Source organism: Balaenoptera borealis (assembly GCF_965194805.1).
Source record: "Balaenoptera borealis genome assembly, chromosome: 8".
Lineage (NCBI taxonomy): Eukaryota > Metazoa > Chordata > Mammalia > Artiodactyla > Balaenopteridae > Balaenoptera > Balaenoptera borealis.
The window spans coordinates 108877741-108899497 of record NC_138865.1 but is presented as its reverse complement, the minus strand read 5'-3'; the positions used below and the strand labels follow the sequence as shown (position 1 = coordinate 108899497).

The 21757-nt window shown below is 43.7% G+C and overlaps 1 protein-coding gene across 3 annotated transcripts; it reads right to left on the bottom strand.

Moving 5' to 3' along the window:
* Positions 1-302: 302 nt before the first annotated feature.
* On the bottom strand, positions 303-21664 carry LOC309633432 (protein CutA homolog). Of its 3 annotated transcripts, none has more exons than XM_082402307.1 (7): positions 19363-21664; positions 13501-13649; positions 7591-7650; positions 5914-5959; positions 5616-5665; positions 1667-2010; positions 303-418 (listed from the first exon to the last, which is right to left on the bottom strand). In XM_082402307.1, exons 2-6 carry the CDS (start codon positions 13617-13619, stop codon positions 1908-1910), a joined length of 378 nt encoding a protein of 125 aa, XP_082258433.1. In that variant the 5' UTR covers positions 13620-13649; positions 19363-21664; the 3' UTR covers positions 303-418; positions 1667-1907. The 3 variants fall into 3 exon arrangements, with proteins under 3 accessions (XP_082258433.1, XP_082258431.1, XP_082258432.1); XM_082402305.1 differs by lacking the exon at positions 19363-21664 and adding an exon at positions 17473-19356; XM_082402306.1 differs by lacking the exons at positions 1667-2010; positions 19363-21664 and adding an exon at positions 17473-19356.
* Between the last annotated feature and the right edge of the window lie 93 nt (positions 21665-21757).

Here is a 21757-nt window from a genome sequence, read left to right as displayed (position 1 = left end):
CCCAGTGCAAGAGACCAAATGGATTCAAACATATCCCTCACCTCGAGCAGCTCACAATCTAGAAACAGGGGACTGACTGTGACGCACAAGGATAACAGGACATCAAGGCAGGAGAGATTCCTTCCAACCGGGGACGCCAGGCCTTGCCAAGGAGACTTCTTGAGCACTCATGCAGAAGGGTGATCAGGCAGAGGGGACGGCCTGAACACAGGAGTAACAGCACAGCATACTGGAGCACCCACATGCCAGAGTAGGTGAGGATGGAAAACTGAGTTGAGGCAAGGCTCCGAAGGGCCTTGAAATCCAGACCAAGAAATTGACTTTATCGTGAAAGCAATACGGACAGTCCATTTGGGGTCCCCAGTACATTTTCGGTAGGGTTTACCTTACACAAGATTTTCACATGCACCAGAGACATCTGTCGTAAAAAAAAAACGGACATCACCATTATCATTTTCTTTCTTCTCCTGAGGCAGCCCACCAAACTCCCCACTATCACAAACAGGATCCTCTGGACCTCTGAAAGGGGCTCAGCCTGAAGTCGCTACAAGGTCTTCATGGAAGGGCCCTTGCAGATCCTCCCTCATTTTATATCTAGAGGAACTAAGGTCCAAGAAGCACAGAAGGTGTCAGAACCAGAGCCTGGCAACACCCTTCCCACACACCCTTCCCTCTTGAGAAGGAAGACCTAGGATACCGCAGATGTCTGTGGACTCCCACCCAAACTGCCCATGGTGTCCCCAGAGTGGAGTCACCTTGTGACAGAGCCATGGAAGTAGCCTAGATCAGGTCTCTCTTCTCACCCCACAGGGATCTTCCCCATGGAGAAGACACCCGTGGAGCAGGTTTAGGACAGCACCAGACAGAGTGAGCAGCCTTGGCTATCCCGTCTGTAACTCAACATGCCACCCACTTTCTGGACCTCACTGCAGTTCAGTTTCCTTTCCTATAAAATGGAGACTGGCTTAGGCCACTGGTTTACAAACTTTTAACAACAGAAACTTAGCTCAATACATAAAAATAATAAAAGCACAGTTGCACTGGTTGAAGTATGAGTAGCCCCCAGGGTACCTTCTGTGAACCCCTGGGGTTCTGTGGGGCAAGTCTGAAAAACACTTGTCTAGCAGTCCCCCTGGGTTCTTCCTACTTCAGGATGCTCAGTTTTCAATGCTCAAGTGGAAAGGTTAGTATGGTGGGCTCAGAACCCATGTCTCCACTGAGCAAGGCACCAGAACCTTCTGATGTCTGCCCCTTCAGGCTAGGAAAGAGTCAAGACCTACTCCCAATCCGTGAGGCTATGTCTAAGCCCTAATACTCCCCTAGTCCTACGTGCACTCAGGAAGCCCACTCCTAGTTCCTCAGGACTCAGGAATAACAAACACCATCTTTAGCTAGAAGAAATAAAATCCTGCTTGTCCCTGAAATTCCACCATTAGCAATTCATGCTTTTGGATAAAGCACTTCCAGTTCCCCTAGGAGGTGGCATTCACCCCACACACTTCTGGGTGACAGGTCAACAGGTCCATTCCTCATGAGAGGCAGGAGAGTAATAACATACTAGGCACTCAATATAGGCTCAGTGAACGTAGATGACAAACCTCACCCTCACTGCCGCCTCCCCTTGGCCCCCATACACACTCACCCTCGCCCTCCCACCCCCAGCCACCTTTACGCATGATGCACTCAGAGACAAGATCCACTGGGTTCTTGCTTGGCCTGACTGGCCCAGCGTCCTCTTCCAGCCTCAGAAGCCTTGGACCGTCACCCTCCACAAGTTACTTAACTCCTCTGTGCTGACAAAAGCATGGAATCCAGAGATGTGAGGGGGCAGAAAGAAGCCTCCCCTCCCCCAGAGAACAGCTGATGAAGGTTAGAGTCAGCCAGCAGGAGGCACAAAGAGCCCCCACTCATTCCTCCTCCATGCCCTCCTCCAGCCACTTTAAATAGTGCACATCTCCTTGGTCCATGGGAAGACTGAAGACCTCTGGGATTTCAAAAGGATGCACCAACCTTTGGAAAGAAAGCAGAGCTCTGTGAGTGACCAGGATTAGTCAGCCTATGCTATAAAACCCAACTGGGCAGCCTCACTTGAGGCCCTCCGCAATACGCCTGCAGCCCCCTGCTCTAGCCCCACAGCCCGCCACTCCTACACCTGTTACCCATCCGTCACCAAGTGATGAGTTAGGCCGGATGGCTCTAGAGTCTCACAGACATGGGTTCAAATTCTAAGCCTGCCACTTACTAGCTATGTAAGCACGGACAAATCACTTAATTTCCCTAAAGGCCCTGCAAAAGAGGGGATAAAAATAGTACCTATGTGACTGGATTGCTGAGGATTAAATGAGACAAGATATATAAGGCACATACCTGGTACACTGGCACTGTATGCATTCAGTAAATGTTAGCTACTGTTTTTATTACTATCCTTCACTCATCACTGTGCCTTCCCCAAACAACTCCCCCTTCCCCTGTACCTCTGTATTCTCTTCTCCACCTAGAAAGTTCTCCCTGTTCCTGCTGATAAAAGCCTCTCTGTTCCTCAAGGCTCAACTCAACCACTGACCTTTCCCCAGGGATCTTCCTTGACCATCCAAACCCACAGCAATCTCTCCCTTTTCCCCATTTCTTTCACCTAGTCCTCGGCATAAAATGCCAGTTCTCTTCACTTTCCAAACTGAAAAAACATAAGGCCTTGGGCCTTGGTCCCATCTGTCACACAGGAGTAATAATCCTCTGCTTCTTTTTTGCTGAATTAGGCACTGTAAAGTTCTCATGAGATAGGATGCTTACTAAATCACAACATCTGTATGTATAGGTGCTTAAACATTAGCAGTAAGCTGGGTAATTTTATCTAATGCCTGAGAAAAATGAATTTTCTTATTTCATGGATACCTAGACCAGTGTATGTGTTTTTATAAGCAGACATACAGAATTCAGTGTATGTATGTCTGAATAGCATTCAGTATAAGACATTTTAATAACACTTTAGTAGTAAGAGCTGTCACTGATACAGCAATGCATGTGTATACTTGACATAAATTCTTTCCAATATGCGTAACAACCCAAGGTACTAGTATAGTCCCCATTTTATAGATGGGGCAACTGAGGCACAGAAAGTAATTTGCGTGCACTTATGCTACAACTAGCAAGTGGAGGAGCCAGGATTTGACGCTGGAGGTCAAGCTCTGGGGTTCACTGTCTTAACCCTGAAGCTGTCTTTCACCAGTCAGGCTGTAATTTCTCAACAGCACTGGTTCTACCAAAGATGCCCTATTTCCACACCTCCGCTAAGGCAGTAACATGAGGGCCTTCTCTACCAATGGATCTGAGACCCAGTATAGCCATATAACCATAGAATCCTGCCTGGTTCCCTAAGATGTGAAAGGAAAGGGTTTTATCATCCAGACAGGTGACTTGCATTCTGGCTGCACAGGAGAGTCAACCTGGGTGCTTTGAAGAACACCATATTTGATCCCCATTCCAGATGAATTAGGTCAGAATCTGAGGTGGAGCCCAAATTGGTAATTTGAAAAAGTCTCCATGTGATTATAATATGTAGCCAACATCAAAAATCACTGGTTTAGACCAGAGAATCTCAAGCTTTTACTGTGCATAGGAATCACCTGGGGATCTTGTTAAACTGTAGTTTGATTCAGTAGGTTTGGAGTGAGTGTGAGATTCTCCATTTATGGCAAGCTTCCAGGTGATGCCAATTATTACAAAACTATACTCTGAATGATAAATAAGGATTTACACCAGTGGTTCTCAAATGGAGTCCACTGACCACTGGGGAACTCCAAGCCTCTTACAGGAGGTCCATGAGGCCAAAACTATTTTCATAATAATACTAACTGTTATTTATCTTTTCACTTATGTTGACATTTGCGCTGATGGTGCAAAAGCAATGATGGGTAAAACTGGTGGCACTTTAGCATGCATCAAGACAACGGCACCAAACTGTACTAGCTATCACTGTAGCTATCACCACAATACTTGCATTTTAAAAAAGTCAAATTCACTTAAGAACATTCTTGATAATATGGTAAAAATTACTATTTTTATTAAAGTTTGACCCTTGAGTGTGCCTTTTTAATATTCTGTGTGACAAAATGGGAAGCATACATAAAGCACTTCCGCTATATACCTAAGTTCAATGTTGTCTTAAACTTCTCTGATTGAGACACAAGCTAAACTAGACTTTTCCCAAAGAATACCATTTTTACTTTCAAGCCTGAGTAACCATCATTTGTCAGTTTTACAAATTAAGGTTACTCAGGTTTGAGTATTAGGTAGACATTTTCTCAAATATGAACAAAGTGGGCCCATCACTCAAATGAAGACAATTTATATCATTTAATGCCAATCAAAAAATTCATGTTTTGGGGGTTGGGGAGGGAAGGACTGGGAGTTTGGGATTAGCAGATGCAAACTATTATATATAGGATGGGTAAACAACAAGGTCCTACTGTATAGCACAGGGAACTATATTCCGTATCCTTTGATAAACCATAATGGAAAAGAATATGAAAAGGAATATATATATATATATATATATATATATATATATATATATATAAATAGATGAATCACTTTGCTATACAGCAGAAATTAAACACAATATTGTAAATTAAAAAAAAAAATTCATGTTTTTAAGCAAAAATCAGAAGTTTGGAAAACCTGAATTTATCATCATGAGCTTAAAAGTGTCCCAACACTTAAAGATGCTTTTGACGAGATCCAGCTCTCTTATTAAGCCAGATTTTGCAAAAATGTAAAATGCCATTCTTCTCACTTTTTTGTTTTTTGGAAAATATGGTTACTTTCCATAAAAATACATTACTAGCATACCTTGTTTTATTGCACTACACTTTATTACAGATACTGTGTTTTTTTAGAAATTGAAGGTTTGTGGCAACCCTACATCAAGCAAGTCTATTGATGCTACATTTGCTCACTTTGTGTCTCTGTGTCACATTTTGCTAATTCTTGCAAAATCTCAAACTTTTTCATGATTATTTTATTTGTTATGGTGATGTCATCAGTGATCTTTGATGTTACTATAATTGTTTTCTGTTTTGTATTTTTAAATTAAGGTATATACATTGTTTTTTTAGACATAACGCTATTAACACACTTAATACACTGCACTATAGGCTAAATGTAACTTTTATATGCACTGGGAAACCAAAAAAAAAAAAAAACCACGATTCACTTTATTGCAGTGGTCTGGAACCAAAGCTGCAATATCTCTGAGGTATGCCTGTATTTATGTTAATATGTAATTGTTCTATTACTGTTATTTTAAATTAACTAAAAATACATATTTTAAAAATTTCTCAGCTTTAATTTCTAATACAGTAAACTTTGATATAACCCATATAAACAAAGGTCTTTGGGGTCCTTAATAATTTTTAAAAGTGTAAAGGGATCCTGAGACCAAAATTTTGAGAACCGCTGGTTTAAAACTCACTCACTTTACAGATGGAGAGTCTGAGGGACAGGGCCATACCCAGGGTCACATGGGAGGCTGGTGACTAAGCTCTAGGTCTCCTACTTCTCAAGCTCATTCACTTAGTTCCCAGCATGTCCCAGCTGGGAAGAGATTGCACTATTACCTGATGTAGCTGGATAGCATATGGACCTTGGAAGTCTTTGTCTTTATTAACTGTAAAAGAAAGAAAAAAACAATCACTGCTTCAGGAGCTCAGCCCCAGCTCTGCAGCTGCTCATTCATCTGGCTGTTTAGGAGACAGCATTCCTCCGGGTCCCCAGGCCCTGTTAGTAGCTTACAAATGAACCTAGGGCATCGTATGTGGGGCAAGAACCTCAGCTAATTGATCTTTGCTAATTTTTAATTGGAACCTTGCTCTCACTCTTTCCCTATCAAGGCCGCATCCCCCGATCCTCACTCACCAGCAGGATTTCAGTGGCTTCTTCTATTTCTCCATTCCAATAGTATCTGGAGAAGAGAACAACAACAAAAATTATCATGCTTACAAGATGAGTTCAGTGAAATAAACCTGGCCCAATTAGGTGACTTACTAAGGTGGAAACTTTAAAATCTTTCCAAGCCCATATAAAAAAGCCTAGAGTTGGCCAAGGCCCTACAGGTCATCTAGTCTAAACATTCTAATGCACGCTTCTAGCACCTGCCTTAACTTTCCTGGAGGTGAGAGGCTCACCATCTCCTGAAAGGTTTTCACATGAGATGGTTTTTCTTATGGTGTGCCAACATTTGCCACCCAGTTGTTTTCCCCAACTTCCACATGAAGAACCACCTCAGGACAGCCCTACAGAAACTCCTATATGTTCTCTCCTCTACACTGGGCATCTCCAGCTTTTTAAATGCTCATCCCATACTCTTGGCTTCCAGGCACCTCCCCATCCTTTGCACTGGTGCTCTCTGTATCACTGACTCTCAAAGCTGAGTGCCCACCAATGGGTAAATGAAAAAGCACAGGAAGATTCAGGGAAGAAGTAAGCCTTATAAAATATGGAAACGGGTCCAAAAGTTAAAAACAAAGTCAGTGACAATGTTTAGAAAAAGAGTACAAGAACAGCATCATGGGAAGGGAAAGAAATTCGGCCTGAGAATGCCTATGCTGACCCAGGGCAAATCTAAGATGACTTAGGCCATTGGCCTCATCTCACAGAGCTGTGGTAAAAGCATGAATTACAAGGAAGGATGAACATATGAGGGGAACAGTAGGCTAAAATTCTGTTCTAGCTCCAAAGCAGTAGCTCCCAGACTGGCTTTATGTGAATCACTTACATAACCTCTTAAAAATTCAGATTCAAGCCCCATCCTCAGGGAGACTGATTGAGTAGATCCAGGAGGGAGCTCAGGAATCTAAAGCATAGCCAAATTTGGGAGCCCTAGCTATAGGTGATGTGAGCCACTGAGGGAATGACACTGCTGGGCAGGGGAAAGCTTTCATTATATAGCACTTTTCTGTTCTGACCTTTAGAGCAGACGTTATTTCTCTCCCTCCCTCCCTCCCTCTCTCTCGCTCATCAGGGGAGGAAGGAGATGAGAAACAGGCTGATCAGTGAGATTAAGGCACAAGACAAATCCTGCACAGCTAGTACTGGGATACTGACATATTTTGATGAGGGAAATGGTGCAGACCAGGCTTAAGTAAAGGAGCTGATGAAATGAAAGGCAGACAATACACAGAAACAGCCTGTCGCATATGCTAAACTCTCAAAGTTTTCCAGAGAATCCAAAAGTAATGGAAATTATAATCTTGGATATCCCTAGTTGGCTTACTCAGGGATGGAATGCCCAGTTTGACTTCTTTGCTAAAAGCAAGCTAATTGATTTAAACAAAGAATGTGCAGACAAGATTCACTGTTCCTAAACTGTAGATTTTTTTCTCCCTTCTCTAAACACAGCCTGTTTTTGCTTTTGTTGAATGACATAAACCCACTGGTTGATTTCCTCTGAATAGAAATTGACAGTGAACTATTGATTAATTAAATGCCTCTGAGTTGTTCTTTGACAGTTCCCCATTAGTTCAGTGCTCTTTCCACCAGGCAGGACCTGACCTAGCACTCCCGCACCCTTCCACGGGCCACAGCAAAACTCACAGTGAGGATGCCTTAGGCAGGATGTTCACAGAGGCAGTCAGCTTCTTATCCAGTATAGCCCTAAAGCAAAGAGAGAGTGACAGTTACTGGGGCAAATGTCCAGGAGTTCCTGGGAACTACTCAGGAAACCTAATTCTAAATAGATAACCATTTAGAGTGCCCCTCCCAACTCAAACCAACATGTTTCATAACTACTGTGCACAGAACCTCTGAAGACAGAGTTGTTTATAAGTCCTTCCCTGGGTGGAGAGAGAAGTAGGGAAGGCAGTTTTAAAGGACAGACCTAGTCTGCTTGGGGAATGGGAATTTATTAGTAATGACGGAGAACAAAAAGACCTGGATTCCAATCCAGCCCTGCAGAAGGATGGCTGTGTGACCTTATGCAAGCTCTTTCTTTCATTCCAGAAATAAGTATTTGAGCACCTATCCAAGACAGGCACGACCCCCTCACTCAACCTGACTCCTGCTGTACAATCAGAGGATTGGTTCAGTCGGTGGTTTCCAACTCTTTCCACCACCAAAAACTCCTTTTATTATGTCACCTTCTTCTCCTCTTCTCTCTCGGATATGTACTAGGCTGACAGGGTTTCTGGTCTGTAGATATCATGTGACCACATGGAACTGATATAACTCCAAGGAAAAGCAAAAAAAGGCATCCTATCCTATGTCTGTCTTTGGCAAATACAGGCTCTTTTCACTTTTTATTTTTGTGAAGGTTCCTACCACAACCCTAAGAGCACAATCATCACCACCTCTGCAGACCTCTAAAAACTTCCTTTGACAGACCACAGGTTGGAATTCCTGCTCTGATAGTCTGATTCCTGTGCAGAGCCCTGGTGAACACAATAAAAAGTGCCTGAACTAGTACAAGTGTCATAGAAACAAAAGCACCACCAAGTCATCGATGCAAAGAAGTGTCCCCAAGTATCAAACCTCAAGCCCTCGGAATCAGGCAGGCCCTGACAACCCCCTCTCAAGTCTCAGTCAGCCAAGGGGGCCTGGTCTCAGTTCTCTGAAGTGTGTGGCCCCTGCCAGATAACCCTAATTTGAGCCCTGCTTACTGATCTCTCCTTCCCTTGACCGCTGCCAAGAGAACTGACCTACTTTCTCTTCCCCTGAGTTCCAGGCTGAACAGTGCTCTATTTAAGGCTCCACATTAATGTGGTATCACCACCACCCTCATTCCCTTGGAAAGTTCCAGGTGGTAAATAAATCTCTGATTGTAAGAAGAGGCACACGGCACAAATTTGTTTAAGCAACTGCTGCAAGTCTTGCTCACTCAATCAAATGATCTGCTGAGAAATTACACTTCATTGGTTCTGAAGGTGGCATGCAAACACAGGGAGTGACTTAAACCTCTAGAAAAAAATAATCCATTGCCTCACGGGCCTCCAATCTCTTTGGTAGTGTGAACTCCTCAGTGAGTAATCACAGCAACCTGTCCTTGGGTAAAAGACTGTAAAGTTATGGAGGACTGTGCTATTCAAAAAGCTCCTGTGGCCAAACAAACAAACAAAAACCAAAAACAAACACACACACTAAAGCGCAGCAGTGAGTCACAGATGGAAAGCTCAAGCCCTCATGCTCATCTGAGTAAAGCAGAAGACAGAGCTTCTGGGGTCTCTAGAAACTGCAAAGTTCACAGACTAGAGGCTCACAGACCAGATACATGGTTTGGCTCTCTCGGCATTTAAAAAAGATCTTGATTTTGCTACCAATATTTACTATCAGGGTATTTCACATTAAAAAAATACACATTACCTAGCTTCTCACCAAAAAATGAATCTTATAACATTTTGGACCTGTAGTCCTACAAGGTCAGATTTAGCTAGAGCTGAGCAGGGGCTACTCCCTCGAGGCATGACATATGCTTCTCGGGTCAGTCAGTTTCCACTGTTCTCCCTCTCAACACCTGGGACGAGTAAGGGTTGCTAACTACAGTCATTCTTCAGCGCGACACCCCAGTCCACTTCACTCATTTATAAGTTGTCTGCTTGTGATATCTTTGTCTGTGACCCTGGCCTAACCCAATTCCCTCTCCCTACGTATGAAATCAAAGCCCAGAGAAGGAAGACTTGTCTAAGGTCATATGTGGTGTTGGCAGCAAAAAGGACACTAGAATCCAGGTCTCCTGGTTCAACATTCAGGTTTTCACCCTAGCCCCAATAAGAGATTCTTCCAGTTTAGAATGTATCTGTCAATGAAGAGCTCTAAGAACACTGCCAGGAACCAGAATGGAACTGAACCAGAACTGAGAGGCAGCAGACTGAACGCTGAAGAGCACTAAAGAAGAAAGAGCACTAAACTGGAGCTGAAAGACCTGGTCCCAGCACTAGTTCCATAGGCAGAGCTGGGGTTCCTGCCGGCTAACATTTGTGGGGCCCTCCCCACCATGTACCCACTTACTCTCCTTCTACAAATCCTGGAAGCGAAACCTATTTGCCTCTCTTCTACCCAAATCATTCATGAAAAATACAGAACAGAACAGCTGAGGGGAGAGCTCCACTGCCACATCACTCAGAACTCCACTTGAGACTCACAGCTCAGCTGGCGGGCTGCACACACACTGCAACCTCCCTTTTACACGCCACACGAGAAACAACAAAACATTTCTTCGCCGTGCCAGAGCACAGTGAGGAGAACGCTTTATGTACTAGCAACTAGGAGGAGGCCCTAAAGAAAACAGGTAGCCCTGAGTCATGCATGGAAGCATGTAGGGGGACTTCCTAACTTAAGAGCCTTTGAATCTTTTAAACATTGGCAGTGATCTGGTTTTCTTGGCCTCCAGCAACCTGGAGAATTTTGAAGAATATAAAATTATAATTTTTTCATTAACGTAGTCATAGTTTGAATCATATAAGTTGACCATCCTAAAAATTCTTCTTGAGGTGATAATTTATTCTTAGAAACTGATTTTAACTGTTGAATACTAGATTGTAGAAGTATTTCAAGAATCTTCTTAGTAAGTTTTGCCTACACCTGCTATGTAAATATGTATGCCTATTATTTTATTTCCTTTGTTCCTTATTACATTTATACTGTTCCTTTGTAAATAAATAAATGTGCCTTTTTGAACTTGGGGCAGGAGTGGGGGGAGAGAAAATGAAAGCAACAGTCTGTAATCTAGATGTAATGGGAACCAGAGCAGGCAGGAACTTGGAGGCAACCATCAAGGTAAATAGTTGGAATGCCACAGCAGGAGCAGGTAGACCCCCTAAATCTCCCATGGCCCAGGCAACAGTAATGGGATGTTTGATAGAGGCAGAGCAGCGAGCGTGGGAATTTTGGACAAAAGGCAAAACACTGTCCTAGTGGCTGGCGACAGCCAAGGACAAAAGGGAGAGTGCATGCCCAGAAGACCAGTTACTTGGGTACCCCAGCCAGTAGAATGTCCACCTGCCCCACACGCGCACTGCAGAGTGCCACCTAAGGTCAATTCCTGCAGCTGTTTCTGCACTTCCCCATAAGCATAGCTAAGAAGATGAGAGAGGTTACAATTAAGAATTACAAAGTATTTGAGGAAAGTCAACACCATGAGAGACTAAAATTCAACAACAAAAAAGAATTTACATGAGAAGGATAATTGAAACCAAGATTTTAAAATAAGTACAATTATGTATACTTGAAAATTGCTAAGAGAGTAGATCTTAAAGAGTTCTTATCACAAAAAAAAGTAACTGAGATGATGGATGTTTAACTCACCTTACTGTTGTAATCATTTTGTGATATATACACATATAAAATCATCATGTTGTATACCTTAAACTTACACAATGTTATATGTCAATTATATCTCAATAAAGCTGGAATAAAATTAAGCATAAAATAAGTATAATTACTATCCACAGAAAGATAAAGCAAGATTATTGCATTTATAAAACAAGATCAGACAATTACAAAACAAGAGCAGTTGGTTATTAAAAACAATCTGAAATCTTGAAAAGAAAAACTATAAAATTCAGTCTAAAGAAAACTATAAAGTTCAGTCACAGAAAACAAATTCAACATCTATCTATAAGGAGTTCCAGGAAAGCGCGATGCAGAAAGAATAGAGAGAGTAGAGAGACTATATTTAACAAGTAATACTTGAACATTAAGACAAAGAGAAACTCCTAAAAACTAGGAGAAAAACCAGAGAGAAAAAGCATTACCTATGAAGGAATAAGACCCCATTCCTGACCTCTCATCAGCAACCTTGGATGCAAAGACAATAGAGACCCCTCTCCAAGCTGATACTGATCCATTTACCTGAACTGGCCTTTCAACTACTGTATTTAGAATCCAGGCCTTAGAATCCTTCTCCTCCTGATACCCAACACCTCACAGATATCAGCTGAAGTTGTTCCCTGACAGGACCCAGAGTGGCTAATCCAGGGGTCCAGTGAGTTCAGCACAGATCCTGGGTATACCAGAAGCACAGAAGGGATTTCAATTCCTAGCTGCTAAATATAATACTAGGTCATAATTCTGGAGTAATCACATGTTCTTTTAGACAAGAGCTATTCTCCAAAAGTAATGTTAAAAAGGAAAAAATAGGGGCTTCCCTGGTGGCGCAGTGGTTGAGAATCTGCCTGCCAATGCAGGGGACACAGTTTCGAGCCCTGGTCTGGGAAGATCCCACATGCCGCGGAGCAACTAGGCCCGTGAGCCACAACTACTGAGCCTGCGCGTCTGGAGCCTGTGCTCTGCAACAAGAGAGGCCGCGACAGTGAGAGGCCCGCGCTCGCCGCAACTAGAGAAAGCCCTCGCACAGAAACGAAGACCCAACACAGCCATAAATAAAGAAAGAAAGAAAGAAAAATTCAAAAAAAAAAATAATAAGGAAAAAATAGACATTCTGGTTAGGGGCAGGAAAGATGGAATCAAATGCAAAGTTAACCTGTGACCATCAGTTTGGAGGCTATGTGCCCCCAAAGACCAAATTCAACACATAAAACACTATAACTTAAGCTATCATCAAACTTCAAGAATGCTGAGTTGTAGAGCAAGAAGAAAGGGAGCCAGGAGCCAAATCCATTACCCCTCAGCCCCACTAACCCTCTTCAAAGCTGCAGCTATAAAGGAGTGAAGGGCAGGGGAGCTTCCCTAGCAGTCCAGTGGTTAGGACTCGGCGCGTTTACTGCCGTGGCCCTGGGTTCTATCCCTGTTCGGGGAACTAAGATACCGCAAGCCGCAAGGCGCGGCCAAAAAAGAAAAATAAATTAAAAAAAATAAAAGAGGAGTGAAGGGTGGAAATTCAGATACAACAAACATTTTTTGAGCATCTACTACATTTGAGTTACTGGAATAAGGACTGTACATATATCATATAATTTAATCCTCTCAACAACCCTGTGAGGTAGGTGGCATTATCCTATTTTATAATTCAGGAAACTAATGCTTAGAGAAGGGAAGCAACTTGCCCGAGGTCACACAGCAAGTGGCAGAGCCAAGATTCAAATTGCTCTGATTACAAGTCCAGTGCTCTTTCCACCACAGCACAGCTGCTTTTAGAAATCTGCCATATACTTGGAATTGGGCTCCTCCTCCTCTTGTCATGGTGAGCACCTCTGGGACTGAGCAAAGACTACCTCCAAAAAGAGAGCTGGGTCAGGAATTAGGATTCTTAAATTCTCAACCTGCGGAGTTCCACTGTTCTCTTATCTTAACACCTTGCGCAAGCCACCTATCTCTCTGGGTCTCATATCCCTTTTACGCCCCCATGTACCACTCAGCATTTTCAGGCCCAGCAGTAGAATCCATCCAAGTGTCATTCAGCCATGCTTCTCATATCACCCCAAGCAGACGGCTGGGTAGTTCATCACTGGATGGGGTTGTCAAAAGCAAGAGAAGTACCCCAAAGTGGCCCCTCTGGAGCATCCCGGTAGCTCCTGAGCCTCCTGGGGCAGCACCTAAGCCCCTTCACCATACCTGGCAATATCTCTGGCAATCTGCTCGTTGGGACAGTTGACAAAAACGATGGAGTAAGTGCCGGAGACATAGCTGCCAGTGACAACTGAAAGGAGCTGCTGGCTAAGGGTCCTGAGCATGGGATATGTCAGGAAAGAAGCAGTCAGGATCTACATGGTGGGAAAAGAGAAGCAGAGATCAGCAGTGACATGGCCAACTCACTATTTGCCAGTTCAAGCAGACTGGAACCAAAGCTGGGCATCATATTTTCATCCCTATTTCCCATCCATAAACTAATTCCTGGGATCTGTATTGAGTTTTAGTGCTTAAAGTTTTCATGTCTAGATTATTTGCCTCTGCATTTTACAAATGGTAAAAAAAAGAAAAGAAAAAATAGAGGCTCAAAAATCAAGAAACTTGCTCAAAATCACACAGCTTTGGGAATTCCCAGGCGGTCCAGTGGTTAGGACTCAGTGCTTTCACTGCCAGGTTCGATCCCTGGTAGGGGAACTAAGATCCCACAAGCCATGCAGTGTGGCCAAAAAAAAAAAAAAAAATCACACAGCTTTTAACTGAAGCCAAGATTAGGAGTCGAGTCTGGATAACTTGAAAACCATTCCTACTGTACAAAACTGCTACTGGAGGTAACGCCAACCGGCATCCACTGAACTGCTATCATCCTATGGAGATTATTATGAATGATAAGTTCTTACACCTGTCGATGTTTTACGGAGTTAATTTCACCTTCGTTCAATTGTGTATGTGCCAGGTGCTACAGGGAGTCTAGCGGAAAAGGAAGGCTAATTCTAAAGCAATGTGACCTGTGCTACTGTGACAGACAATTGGAGGGTCCAGGAGGAAGGCTCTACCTGTTGGGGACAGGAAAAGGCTTTGAAAAGAAGGTACTATCTAAGTTGGAACTGAAATAATAAGCAGAATTACAAAAGAGGGAGATATAATAATATGTACAAACTCAAGAGGTATTTAGGGACAGATAAGCTATCTAGTCCGCATGGGTCTTAGTCTGTGGGTAAGAGATTGGGAGGAAAATGAGACTGGCTAGAACTATAAAGGGTCAGGCTAAGGAATGTAGGGTTTGTACTCAAGTGATAAGGTGCTTTTGCACGTTTTAAAGTAGAAGAGTAATAATATGATCAAGCTGAAGGAGGATGGGGAGTGACCAGAAGGTAGTCTATTCAAAAGGCCATTACAATGTTCCAGGAAAAAGACATTAAGATCTTGAGCTAAGAAAATGGCAGTGACACCGTGAGAGGAAAAGACAGTTAAAATAACATTTTTCTTGCTTCTTTAATGACAAACTTTTAAAATAAGAGGAAATGAAAAGAACTGGAGGACATCTTCTATTCCAGGGTTCTTTGCTGGGGGGATACAAAGGAGTCATTAATAGGGATAGAGGCAACTTGCAAGGAGTCCGACTGTGACTCAGGCAAGACTGAACAAGAGCGTGCTTCTCCTGCCTCCCAGCCCGGGGCTCACATCTCGCTCAAATAAACCTCTGTCCTCCCACTCCTATGTTATTGCCCGGCCCTGCCTGGCTCCTACTTCTTGGCAGGGCCTGAGTAGCGTTTTTATGTCTTTAGCTTCAGTTTGACTAGAAGCCTGTCTGGGGTGGGTTTCTCATTCCCTCCCACTACCTCCACCAACACCTCCAATCCAACACACTAGTCCTCTGAACTAAACCAGTGACCACACAAGAAAAAAAGAACCAGGCTTTTCAATGAAGCTTTCGGTGACAACTCAATTAGATTATATAGGAAAAAAATAAAGGCACTAAAGAGCAGGATTTAAATCCTAGTGCCAGTACTGCTGCCTGTGGTCTTCAACAAGTTACTTCCTTTGCCTTCTATAAACATTACCTAGAAATCGGAGATTATGACATCTGTGCTGCCTGCCTCAGAGTTGCCATGGGTTCAAACAAGATAGGAAAAACAATATATAATCACTAATCCAATAAAGAAAGGGACTGTGGTTTGCTCATCACTGTGTCCCCAGGACAGTTCATGGCACACAGCAGGTTCTCAAGAAATAACTTGTAGACTGGTGAATTAGTACACCAGCAAGATGTTGATATTGAGACAAAATAGCCTTGTGAAGTAAGTAGGGCTTTTGGGTCACCCACAGAGCTTTTGGCAGAGAATCGGACAAACTAAAAAACTGTAAGGAGTCAACTACATGACTCTAAGGTGGCTTCCTGTACAGACTCTAAACAAAAGGAGTAATGGTCTGTCCCTCAACCAAAAAAACCATTCCTAAGGAAGATCTAGGGCATTTCAGCCAGCAGTTATCAGTGTAACACAGAGCTAATAGGATTAACTATAAACTCACCTAAAATGTATTGAAACTCTTGTATGAACTCATAGTCAAAAAATACTAAGAGGTACTTTGGGCCCTCGGGGATTATCTAAGATAACCCTTCATTTAACAGATAATGTTACTGAGGCAGAACATACAGAAATTCTGTGACAGAGGCAAGACTTAAATCCAAGACTCCTGCCTCCTTTTCTGGGCTCTCTGAACCACAAGGAGCATGACCAGGAATTGATACAGTGGGCTTATTTCAGCTTCACTTAATCCAGAGCCTCTCAACTTGGGGCAATTTTTCCCCCCAGGGGACATCTGGCAACATCTAGGGACAATTTTGATTGTCATGACTGGGGAGGAGATGCCATTGGCATCTAGTGGGTAGAGGTCAGGACTGCTGCTAAACATCCTTCTATTGTACCATCAATCACACTGAAATACAGACAGTTGTTTACATGTCTCCCTCATTGGACGTGAGCTCTTTGGCCTCATACATTTCTGTATCCCCAGCACTTTATAACCCCCTGACAAGGAGTATGGGCTTGAGAAATGTTTGTGGACCATATCAACAAAGAATCAGAAGCATGAAAGGTTGGTTTGGAACCAAAAGTGGACTACAGTATATTAGAAAGTGATATTACATGAATGCAAAATACACACATCACCATATTCCCTAATAGAAACATTATAACGGGAAAAGATTTACTGTAAGTTTATAGCATTTTCATATTTATGTCTTTACTATATACCTTTTCTAATTTTACATTCTTTTAAAATATTGTATGTACCCTTTCAATTATTTCATTCTTTTTTCGTCCTGCAGTATTTGCCTAGACTTTAAGACATTATGGTTGACTTTACGATCTGTGTTAAGGTAGAAGGGGCCTCAGAAACCACCCAGTGGTTCTAAATTTGTAATCCATCTAGTTTTAAGGAATCTGTGAATACTCTGAAATTGACATTGTGTTTATACACTTTCCTTGGGTGCAAATCCAGACTTGCACTCACACACATACACACACACACACAAAATCAAGAAATGTCCCCAAAATGTTGAGCCACTGATTTGTGCCAGTTAATTAAGGGCCAGAGAGGGGAAGAAATGACCAGAAAGTGAGCAGCAGAGCTGGGCTAGCGTAGGGCTTTACCCTACGCTTGCGGCCCTCCCACACAGCTCTCCCTTCCACCACCCCCGCACCCCACCCCACTCAGCCCCCGCCCACTGCGACCACCAGCACCACTGTGGGGACTCTGTAGCCACTGCCAACCTTAACATTTTAACATACTTCAGAGATGAGAAAACAAAGCCCCCAGAAAAATGAGATGGTAACTGCACTGGAAAGAGGGAAAGAACCTATCATGTGACCCTTACATGAGAACTCACCAGCAGACACCCCTCACCACCCCAAGGACCCTGGCAGTGAAACACAGCCCAGTCACTCCTCCTCACAAGGCAGGGCATAAAGGGGTGCTGGTAATCTTCACACTCACACCACAATCTCCAAGACACAGGGTGGTGCCTCCAAGGATTTTACCGTCCACCCACTACCTGCCCGCCCCCAGCTCAAAATCCCAGGAAGAGTAAAAGAGAAATGCACCTTCTTCCCTCAGTCCCCAGGCTGGAGGTTTAGAGGTGAGAGGGTTCATAGCACTGTAGCATGGAACACTCACCAAGAGGCATAAAAGGACAGAGGGTCGCGGGCAGCCTGGCAAAGGGCACCGTGAGCCCAGCCTGTCCATGGCGTCGCTGGTAATTTAGCAGCACAGCCTATTGGAACTGTGGCCTGAGGCCGAGTTGCTGGCTGATGGGCGGGCACGAAGGGCCTGAACTGCCCTCTCCCCTTACCACCTGCTGCCTGCCCCACTGCCCAGCCAGGTCCCAGCCAGGCTGGCCGGAAGGAGATGGTGGAGGGGGCGGGGAAAGAGGGAGTAATTTTTCACTGGGCAACTCTCCTTCTGGAAATATACAACCCAAGCACCATATGCAAACCTCCAACCCCTGCAAAAGTTAAAATACTAATTTTCCCTTCCCATTCTAACATACACATACCAAAAAAACATTTAAAATCCCCAGAGATGTACAGATTAAAAGACCTAAGTTTCTTAGATATAAAATCGTCAGCCCAAACACAAATACACATACACAAAACTCTTCCACTTTGCAGGGGTCCCCAACCCCCGGGATCTAATGCCTGATGATCTGAGGTGGAGCTGATGTAATAATAATAGAAATAAAGTGCACGATAAATGGAATTGGCTTTAATCATCCCGAAACCATCCCCCCACCCCGGTCCTTGGAAAAACCGTCTTCCACGAAAACGGTCCCTGGTGACAAAAAAGTTGGGGACCGCTGTAGAGGACCATCCCACCAAAAAAACCCAAATAAATGAAGCACACACATGGCTGCCTTCCCTTCCCTGTCCCCCACACATCACTCCCTCCTCCTAGGATCTCCCTTCCAATCCTCTCTGGCTTAGAGCACACACTCTTGCTCCGGACTGCTCTCCCTATGAACTCATTTGTCTTCCAGGCCAGCGGCTCTGTGCAGTCTTTCGCAAGGTTAATCCCCACAGTCCTCTCTTTCCACTAAGGCACTCTGTCCACACTTCCGTTGCAGCACTTAACATCAACTATTAAACAAATCTTTAAAAGCAGCAAGCTAAGGACTGACTGTTGCCCTTTGGGGATGCAGAGTCCACTGTTGTCAGCGTTTCCAATTTTTTAATCCAGCTTTTTAATGTGAAATATCTTAATTTTTAAATGATGACACTTCAGGGGAAGAAATTGAATACACAAGGCCATAAGTAAATTTTAAGCCAAGGAAACTATTCTATAGCTTGACTGTGGTAGTGGTTACACAAACATTAAAAAATTCAACAAACTATACACTTAAATTGGTTAATTGTGTTGTATGTAAATAGTACCTTAAACAAAGGAGGGGGGGAATGCTGAAAACCAATTCAAAATTGTTTTAAACTGGGCAGACGAAACAAAACACACCTGTTAGCTAAACTGGCCTGCAGGCTGCCAGTTCACAGCCTCTGTGTTTCTTTTAATTACCTGTTTACCTGTCTGTCTCATTCCTTGGGACTATAAATTCTTAAAGGCCTGATACACTTCCTGGCAAAGTGTCTAACAAAGTCAGCTGTAGCCCTAGTCCTATCATTTACATCAATAGCTATGTGGACTCAGGCAAATAACTTAACCTCTCTGAGCTTTTTGGGGTTTTTTTGGTAAAGGAATGGCTAATACCTCCTTCATAGGTCTAAAGTGAGGATTAACCGAGAAGGTTAATATAAGAATGCTTTATAAAATGTAAGACCATGTCACCGTTTCACGAGCAAGTAGTCTCATGTCAACTACCAAACAAGGTTAACTCAGAAAATCTCCATTTGTGATTGAAAAACTTAGCGTGTGTGAAAAAAACAGGGTTAGAGAAAATGAGGCTGAGTGATCCTAAAAAAAAACCTTTATATTCAAAGTCCACTAAAATAAATCAAGGCTATGATCTTTTAAATCTATTACATTAATAAGAAAGGCCACTGTTAATGACCATTTTACCTTAGATCCTGAGATGATGTCCCAGAGTTTAGCACAGGATCCCACAGAGATTATGCTCAATAAATGTTTGTTGATTTGGTGATTATAAAGATGGTCATGATGAAGACGATGCTGGGGCAGCAGGGGAAGGATGGCAAGAGATGAACTGTTATTTGGAAGAAACCGTTTCTGGATTCTCTTCTTCCTTCAACTCAGGCACCTCTACTCTCTTCAGATTCAATTCCAAGGTTAGATTCCAAAAGTCCAATTCTGCATTTATGGCCTTGGCAGATTCTTCAGATCTAGTAAGAGCCTCAGTGCCACTGCCTGAGATTATAAGCTCTTCTTCTGGAGGCTTCTTACCCTCTTTCTCTCCTCCTCCTTACTGGATTCAGATATGGACTCAGAATCCTCTTCAGAGTCAGATTCTGTACCCATCTCTTTCACCCACACTACTTCCTCTTTATTGTTTGTGTCTTCCTTCTCTTTCTTCATCTCCTTTGCTTTATTTTGAAGGTTCTTTTGGGCCTCTTTATAGGTATACAACAATTTATTGAAATCTTTTTTAAAGGCCAAACTTCAATCCAGTAAAGAACCCATATCAATTGCAGCTTCAATGAGGTCTGACACCTGGTGTAAGACAGAATTGTTTCCTTGGATTCAACTTTATCTCTGGTTCCAGAGATTTGCCTTCTTCCTCGTCTACAGATATAGACTCTCTGTGTTATTGCCAAAGCTTGAAACTTAAGTTGCTTATTAATTTCACTTTCATCAATATCGATGAATTTAAAGCCCGTCCATTTTCAGACTATGATTTTTTTCAACTTCTTCATTAGCTCTAGGGAAACATGCATAATCATTCACAACATCATCCCAAAGGTTCCACCAGGCTTTATTAAGAGAGGCTGGTTTTTATATCATCCATCACCTCTTTTATTACTACCAAAGCATCAGCAAAGTTGTACTGTTGCCATGTTTCTTTCAAAGTGAGGCAAGGGTTTTTTTCAAAAAGTCGGCAAAGTAGTCAAATATATGCTTGGTGTATTACCTCCTGAATGCTTCAATTATACCCTGATCCAAGGGCTTAAGATAGCTACTGCCCTCCAGATGGAGAAACACAATATCATCATTGGGATGAGCAAAGAATGGAGTCTGGGTGACTGAGACCTCTGTCCAAAAACAGCAACACTCTGAAGGCAAGATTTTTTTCTGTTAAATAACTCCAGGTTCAATGAATAAAACAATTACGAAGCCAATCCAAAATGAGGGCAGCTGTTAATGATACTGTTAGTGATCGCCGGAAAATAGGAAGGCGTTTTATATTTTTTTCCATAAAACAGGTGCTGCTTCATAAAGCAGCAATGGTTTTGTCACCTGCGGCACTGGCACAAAAAATGAAAGAAATCCGGTCCTTAGCTTCCTCTAAGCTTTCCGGATTTTTGTCTTTTTCCCCAAAAGTACGCGAAGGCAAGCACTTCCAAAACAGGCTCGTCTGCTTGGCGGTGAAGACCTGCTGAGGTACAATGCCACTAACTCTGATCAGCTTCTGGCGTTGCTTGGAATACGTGGGTGCCGACTGGGTATTTAACGGTTCTTCCTCACCTATCAACCTCGAATTCAGCAGCCTATAGCGATTTCTAAACTTCTCCAACCATCCCCTGCTCGCATGAAACTTCTCTGGGTTGCCCTTGCCAGGGGTTTCCACCAGTTGCCTGTAAACCTGTTTGGCCTGGCTGCAGATGGCCTTCAGCGTCAGAGGCTGCCCCCTCCTCCTTTGGTCTAATCCTAGACCCCAAAGATTACTTCGTCTCCATCTTCTCGATGTTTACGTCCTGAGGAATGCACAGCACCTGGGAGCAGACGGGCAAAACACTCTCCATGCTGGTCCTGACCGCCTTCTCGTTTTGCTTAAGGGTGCGCAAACTCTTCTTCCAGCTTCTCGAGAATTTTCATCTCGTCTTCCAGAGACATGACCCTCCGCCTCCTCTTAATACGTGTCTAGCCCGGGAGCAGGATGCCCACCGCCTCCGCCCCGCCCCGGGAAACCTAAGCCCCTGCCCAAGCCGCAGCAGCGTCCACCAAAGCCGCTGCCGAGAGCCTCGTTTTAGAGCCAGGGGGCCGCCCCCAAGGCCGTTCAACCTTTGGCTGGTCCTCATTCTCACCACTCCGCTTGCCGGGCATTTACCCAGCCTTCGCTCTCAGTGGGACAGAAGCAAACAAACTGGAGAGTCGGACTGCAGGACCAACTGAGCAGCGCCCAACATGACGCCGCACTGCGACCCCGTAACCACCAGCGACCCTAGTCAGCCCCGCTCTCGCGAGGCTTGGCAGCCCCCGAGCGCGCGCTGCCCGGCAGCTCCGCAACTCTATTGGTGCCGCCTGGGCCGTTTTGGCCCAGCCAAAACTCGGGGAAGGG